This window comes from Chaetura pelagica, unplaced genomic scaffold (assembly GCF_000747805.2).
Source record: "Chaetura pelagica isolate M959 unplaced genomic scaffold, ChaPel_1.0 scaffold47, whole genome shotgun sequence".
In the NCBI taxonomy this organism is placed as follows: domain Eukaryota; kingdom Metazoa; phylum Chordata; class Aves; order Apodiformes; family Apodidae; genus Chaetura; species Chaetura pelagica.
This window is the reverse complement of record NW_009954140.1, coordinates 1,081,636-1,088,732: the sequence shown is the minus strand read 5'-3', so window position 1 is coordinate 1,088,732 and position 7,097 is coordinate 1,081,636. Positions and strand designations below refer to the sequence as shown.

General features: G+C 60.4%; 2 protein-coding genes across 2 annotated transcripts in view; both read right to left on the bottom strand.

Moving 5' to 3' along the window:
* EPN3 (epsin 3) overlaps positions 1–5,739 on the bottom strand; it is a 7,561-nt gene extending 1,822 nt beyond the window's left edge. Inside the window, exons 1-9 of the mRNA XM_010002755.1 lie at positions 5,169–5,739; positions 4,657–4,775; positions 2,979–3,062; positions 2,580–2,687; positions 2,386–2,470; positions 1,803–2,117; positions 844–954; positions 208–429; positions 7–64 (exon numbers count right to left, since the gene is read on the bottom strand). Of these exons, the coding sequence (XP_010001057.1) occupies positions 7–64; positions 208–429; positions 844–954; positions 1,803–2,117; positions 2,386–2,470; positions 2,580–2,687; positions 2,979–3,062; positions 4,657–4,775; positions 5,169–5,739 (1,673 nt within the window). The remainder of the gene's footprint in view (positions 1–6; positions 65–207; positions 430–843; positions 955–1,802; positions 2,118–2,385; positions 2,471–2,579; positions 2,688–2,978; positions 3,063–4,656; positions 4,776–5,168) is intronic.
* Positions 5,740–5,925: 186 nt separating this feature from the next.
* The window catches only part of MYCBPAP (MYCBP associated protein), an 18,164-nt gene continuing 16,992 nt past the window's right edge, over positions 5,926–7,097 (bottom strand). The window contains exon 16 of the mRNA XM_010002754.1: positions 5,926–5,973. Coding sequence (XP_010001056.1) covers positions 5,926–5,973 — 48 coding nt within the window. The remainder of the gene's footprint in view (positions 5,974–7,097) is intronic.

Here is a 7,097-nt window from a genome sequence, read left to right as displayed (position 1 = left end):
TTCAGCGTTGGCTTGGGCTGCTCAGCGAGGCTGAAAGGGTTGGTGGGGGACGGCGTGCTCAGACCTAGCAAAGGCAGGACAGGATATATCAGCTGCCCTCGCCATCCCCAGCCCTCCTCCTCCTCCTCCCCCTCCCACAAACACCCCTCAGCCCAGCCCAGGGCAGCCCCCCCGGCCAGCAGCCCACACTGCAGCCCCAGCACCTACCCGAGAGAAAGGGATTGCGTGTCTTGGAGGCTGGTGCAGGTGCGACCAGGGAGTCCAGGTTGACCAGGGAAGAGGCAGCAGGGCCGAGGAAGGCCTCAGGGGTTTTACAGTCCTTCCGCTCCTTGCCGGATTCAGGGAGGGAGTCAGCCAGGTTGCTGAGGTCAAAGTTCTTTGCCCCCTCCTGCTTGGTGCTGGGGAACAGGTCACTAAAGGGGTCCATCTCTGGGATGGAGGTGGGAAATGAGCTCTGTGAGCCAGACAGAGGACACCAAAGGTGATAGCATCCCCCCATGACCACACAGGGTGGCTAACAGCATGTTGCACACCCAAGGCAATAGCTCGATGTGGCAGGGCTGAGGCTGTGGCATGGCATGTCCAAGCTCACCCCCCAAGCCACCACAGCAGGCAGCCAGGCTGGAGACGTGGGTGCACGCAAAGACCAGAGCTGTCCCCTTGGCTACGGGGCAGCCCAAGCCCACAGCACACGTGGCTGCACATGGGGACAAGCTTTGGCCATGCCAGCGAGCAGCCACGCACAGCCTGGCCAGCCCTGGAGCTGCCTCCCTGCAACAGGCAGGGACGGGTTCACTGTCCCCACCTGCCCAAACAGGACTCTGCAGCTCCCCCAGCTCTTACCAACGGGGCTGTTGGACTTGGCAGAGGAGGGTGGCTGCGAGGGCTCCTGCTCCGGCGGCTCGGCTGACCCAGGTGGTTTTGCAAACGGGTCGAAAGCGTCTCCCCCTGGAGCTGGGGGAAGAGGGGAGACTCAAGGAGGGGAGCAAGCGGGGAGGTGAGAGATAGGAGATGTACAGGCAGGAGAGAGGCAGGGGCAGCTGCCTGCAAGGAGACAGAGAGGAGGGTGTGGGGCAAGGGAACGGCGAGCTGGGGTCAGGAATGTGCACTGGCCTGAGGTGGGGCTGGGATAAGCTGGAGCAGGAGCCCAGTCTTGAGCAGGTAAAGCTAACCTGGGCAGCCCCTGTGCTGCCCTCAGCTGTCCACCTTCCCCCCCCCCCCAGCAGACAGGTCCCTTTCCTAGTCCCAGTGGGGACACGCAGAGGGGACAGGTCTGCAGGAACACTTTAACAGCCGGCACTGCCAGTGCAGGCAGGACCTCAGGAAGCACTGAGGAGGAACTGAGAGTGGCACTGAGCTCTGAAACACAGGCTGCTCCCACAACCACTTCCTCATCTGCAGCATGGCACCTGTGGGTTGCAACCGTCCTGTCTGGGCAGGGCATGTGGGGAGAGTGAACAAACAGGTATCACCAGGGACACACACATTGTCACCCCACTGCTGGAGCAGTGCAGCAGCTGCTATCTGCTCCCAGGGGAGGGCAACATTAACTGTGCCATGTTAATTAAAACAGCCTATTCTGCACAGAGATAAAGCCTCCCCCCTTCCTTGAAGTCTTCAGGACACAGAGGGACAAGTGAAGGTCCCACTGTGGGGCAGCAGAGTAGGGAGGGAGTGTTTGCAGAGCTGGCTGAGGGAGGAAGGGGGGGAGCACCCAGAATATGCCTGCTGACAGAAGGGCAGCGATGGCCAATGCCACCCATGATCCCCAGCAAAGCAGAAACACCGACCAAGCTTCTTACCAGGGTTGGGAGGTTGTTCTGCCACAGCAGCCCAAGGATCAGCAGCTGGTGTAGAACTAGAGGGCTGGGCTGGAGGGGATGCTGTTGCCCAGGGGTCTGCAGGAGGGAAGCCAGAAGACAAGGGCGCCTTCCCCCAAGGGTCAGAGGCAGCAGCAGTGGTGGTGCCAGGGGGAAAATCCCACGGCCCAGCGGAGTTTTGCTGGGAAGAGGTGCTTGCCTGGGAGAGTGGCTCCCCACCGGCATCAGGGACCGGCACCCAGGGGTCAGCTGCCCCAGCCCAGGCAGAGGCTGCTGGCTCTGCTTTGGGCTTCATATCTGAAAGAAGAAGGAAAACTGTGGGAGAAGGGGACAGTTGCGGGGTGCAGAGGGATGCTGAGTGGTGGGGATGTGCCCAGGGGTCCCCAGATTCCAGCAGTACTGCCTGGGTGTGCAAGGGACCAGGCAGCAGAAGGCAGAGTAGCAAGAGGTTGTTGTTGCTCCTAGGAAGCTCCTGTTGAGCCCCTGGGAACTGGGGATGGGCAGAGGTGAGGGGAGAAGTTCCTACCACTGTCCCAAATTTTGGCAGCCTGCAAGTTGCACTCACCTGGCATATCCCATGGGTCAGCAGACGTGTGGCTGGACGGGGCTGGGGCTGGCCCAAATATATCTGCCAGTTCCAGGATAGAGGACTGCAAACACAAAGGGAACAAAGAAGTAAGGGAGGCCCAGGCCAAACCAGTGGCATGTCCCTGAAGCCCCAGGCTGACTGTGTGGCCATCCAGGCCCCTAGTGCTGTACCTGGCTTTTCTTCATCTTTTCTTCTTCCTCCTCTTCCTCCCCACCCTGGGCACTCTCCTCCACAGCTCTCTGCAGCAGGGAGTTCTCTCCTTGCCAAGTCCTCACCTCCTGCGGGGACAAGGGATGTGGCCTGTGAGCTCAGCAGCCCTGCAGCCAGCACTTCCTCCAGGAGACAGACCCAGCGCAGGAGCCACCACCGCATCCCCAGAAAGTCCCAGCATCCGAGCAGATGGCTCCTCTGGGGCCGAGCCCGCCGGGAGAGCGCTCAGCAGACAGCCCCGGAGCAGCGAAAGCAAAGCAGGTGCTGGAGTGAGGCAGCATTTTGGGCTCCAGTGCCCCGGAGAGAAGCCCAAGTGCAAGGAGAGAGGAGCTCCCGGGGCTGCGGGGCACAGCAGGTACCTTCTCGTGCTCCTCTTTGCTCAGCGCGAGCGCGAGCTGCAATTGCCTTTCTTCGTCTCTACTGGAAATTGGAGGAAGTGGCTTCTGCCAACAGAGGAAATTGGGTGACATTTCAGCTTGCCCTCAGCTTGTGGGACTGATGAGAGGTCCCTGTCCTCACCACCACCTCTTCTGCAGCCCCCTGCCTGCCTGCACAGCACCTCTGTGCCCAGCCAGCCAGCTTTGCCTGCAGACCCCCCAGCCTGGTGCCCCTTATGCTCTTGAACCTGCTCCCACTCAGGATGCCCTGTGGCCACTGCCCCAGCTCCTTCCCCTGCCCCATCACCTGCCACTGATCTAGGCTGGGACAACCCTAAGCTAGGCAGCCAGCATCTCCCCTGGGAGGTTTCTGAGGACTCTGAAGCAGTTGGTGGGGAGAGGGGATCGATCGGGTGTCCCCTCACCCTGGTAGCCTGGTGGGGAGGAGGGTTTATGACACTGACTGGCCCCGGTTCAGGAATCCTGTCTGGCCCTGCTTTGCTCTGGGAGAAGAGCCCAGACCTGAGGCAGATTTTGGGGAGACTGTCCTCATACAGCCATGGCAGCCCTAATCACCACCCCCATGATGATGTAGGACCAGCTGGGGGAAGAAATGGGGACCCTGGAGGGGGTGTGGATGTGCACTGCCTGTACCAGCATGTGCAAGTGTGCACATGCATGTGCAGCCCAGATGGACACCAACGCTTGCAAGAGCGTGTTCCTACAGTGCTCAACACAGCAGAGTGTGGAAACTATAAATACTCCAATTCCAGGACAAAAATAGGGATCTACACTCTGCTCCGTCTCCAAAAGGGCCCCCACCAGGCAGGGCAGATGGGCAGCAGGAAGCACCATCTCCAAAGCACATCCCCTGACCTGGCAGGACCAAGCTGGCAGAGCTCAGTGCCAGCCCTGAGAGATGCCCACCGACCTGGACACAGCCCCAAGGTCACCACGTCCCCCTGACTTGGTGTGCCTGGCCGTACCCACGTGCCCCGCACGGGCCGTGCCAGCCAGCGGGAATTGCAGCCGGTGCGCAAATAAGCTGTTCCTGGTGGAAAAGGGGGCATGGCCAGGAGATAGGAGAGGGGACAAGCCTGGGGGAGGTTTCATGACTGGGGACGGCAGCTCACTTGCTGCCTCCATCCCTGTCAGCTCCTCATGGTGCTGGTTTCCAGAGCTCCTTCCAGCCCAGTTTGAAAGGACCAGCTGGTGGGAAGGAGCACCCTGCCCCATCAAGTCCCCAGCCTTGTGCACAGCCCCAGGGAGGCTGCTGGCTCCTCACAGCACTGGGCCAGGTGGCACCTCCCAAACCCTCTGCAAAAAGGGAAGAGAAATGGAGGAGCTTAAACCAGAAGGCCTTAGCAGCCAGGTTTGGGGGCATTGCAGCAAAAGACCCTCCAAGTTCACCCTAGGGTCTGGAAGGCTGGACAGGTCTCAGCCTGGTGCTGTCCCAGCTGGTACAAGGACAAGAAGCAGGGACAGTCTGTGCCTCCATCTGCCTGCTGGTGATTTTGAACGCCAGGCACAGAGCAAGCAGCCTGGTGTGGTTGCAGGTGCATGCACCGACCTTGGGCAGCTCCTAAAATCCTCCCTCTTCCCAAGGGAATGACCCACCATGCCTGCAGTCAAGGCAAGGTGCAGGGAGATGTCACCCTACCTTCTCTGCCTCCTCCCGACTCATGGCCAGTGCAAGCTGCAGCTGCAGCTCCTCCTCACCCGTTGTCTGGGGCCTTGCTTGCTCCAGGTCAGAGGCAAACCGTGGGGATGAGGATGATGCTGGGAGATAAAAGAGGAAAAGCAGAAGGAGCAATGTCAGGACTGGGGTATTTTGGGGAGCACATCAACAGCCCCAGGCCCCAACACCCAGAGCTCCACAACATGGCTTCCCCCAGGGACACAGCCCCAGATTAGAGTTCCCTACCATGAACAAGCAGTGGGTTTAAGACTCAAGGCACTGCCAGTTGCCATCACTGTTGGGGTTCACCACTGGCCCAGTCAAACCTCTGTCCATGGCTCAGGATGGAGCCACCACTCCCACAAAAAGTCAAGGGGAGCAATGGGCACCAGGTGGGTGCACACAAAACCCAACACCTGCTTCCACCCCGCAGTGAGCCCAAGTGAGCTGCCAGCCCCACGAGTGAGCCCCCAGACCCTGCTGGTGGCACTCACAGTTAAAGGAGGAGGGTGAGCCCCGTGCCCGGCCGTAATCTTCACCATAGGGTGACGCACGGCGGCCATAGGTGACCTGGTGGCTACCACTGCCCATGCCCTCCAGGGCCATGCGCTCCTTGGTCTGCAGCGCGTGCGCCCGCTCCTGCTTCAGCCGCTCCTCGTCCTTCAGCAGCGCCATCACCTGCTTCACCTTCTCTCGGATGTTGATGCCCTGGTCCTTGCCGTCACGGTCCACGTACTGGAAGTCCTTCAGAGTCTGGATGGTGTAGAGGTTCTCCCGGCACTGGTGGGTCACCTTCTCAGAGCCGGTTTTGATGAGGTAGTCCAGGAGGGTGAGGGCTTTGTAGACGTGACGCCAGTTCTTGCCGCTGTCGTTCAGCCGCCGCCAGATCATGCCCATGACCTCAGCGAAGGCCACCGTGTTGAAGGTCAGGTCAGCTATCTCCGACATCAGGGAGCTGGGGGGTCCCCAGGGATCATTGGAGGTGGCCTCCCGCACTTTGATCTCTGCCTCCGAGTAGTTGTGCACGATGTTCTTCACCTGCCGGCGCAGCGCCGAGGTCGTCATGGCTGCGCAGCGCCGGAGCCCCGCTGGCGGGCAGGAGCGGCGGAGGAGAGACGGGCGCTCGCAGCCACGGCCTCACCGGTGCCTGCAACAAGGACACAGAGACCTCAGCATCACCTCGACCCCTGAGACCCATCCCCAAAGCCCTCGGGCTGGCACCTGGGACGCTTCTCAAGGTGGAAGTGTCAGTCAGCAGGGTGTCAGGTGCACCGTGCCGGGCTGCCACAGCTGGCCAACCTGCAGACACGCAGGAAGCTCAAGGGGAATGAAATCTCCCAGCAAGCTGAAACCCAGCACTGCAGAGCTGCCGAGAGATTTGGCTCCAGATTCAGCAACATTTGGAGGAGATTTTTATCCTGCACTTCTGCTTCTAAAAGTAACCACCTGAAAATGGCAGCTCCCTCCTCCAGATCCCAGCTGCCTCCGCCCCATCATCCCAGCAAAGCTGGTTCTAGGCTCCCCAGCCTTTGGCCAGCCAGAGGCTTCCTGGTACCCCCAGATGTATCTGCAGCTACACACAGCTCTGCTTGCCCTGGCTGTAGCTCCAAGGCTCTCGGTGCCAACGAGGATGCACTGTGCAAAACCAACCCCCTGCCATGACTCAGAGCCTGCCACAAGTTACCAGCACTGGCAGCTGCCTGGGTGGGTTTCCCAGCAAACTTGATAATTTTGCTGCCACGGGAGGCTGCAGGTACAAAAGCATGTGCTAATGCAGGGTGATGAATTCAGGGTGCTCACCTCCAGCGCCAGGTCAGCAAGTGGGATGGATAACACCCCCCCCCCCTCCTAAAAATCCCCAAGCTGCCTGGGCCTTCTCTGGGACCTGCCCTGGTACCTCCAAAGCAGGCAGTGCCCATCCCTGGGACGTGCTGCACCTGACACGGTGCAAAATCATGTGGGTTGGTCTGGACCCATCTTCACGTGAGCCCACCACACCTCTGTGCTAGTCCTAACCCTCACCTTCTCTCTACGTGGTGGGAAGACACAATTTGTCCTCATTTTGTCAGAGGGCCAGGCAAAACCAGAAGGCAGAGGCTGCCTGGAGCTGCCTGGCCCTCAGCAGGGCTGCACTGCAGGGCTGGGGAGCCGAGCTGCTCCCAGAGCTCCCACTGCGGCTGCAACAAAACTCAGTGACAATTTTCTCCCCATCCGAGATAAGGCGAGCAGACGAGTATCACCCCCACGCAGCAGTGCCTGTGGAGGGTGATTACCCGTGTCCATCCCACCACCCACCTCACATGTCAGTACCTCCTGGACCGCAACAGCTGAGCCACGTCCAGCTCAGAGCACCCACTCCTTCCCAGCGGAGCAGAGCTGATGTGCCCGTGAGCCACGCACAGCGCCCGCCACGCTCCCGAACA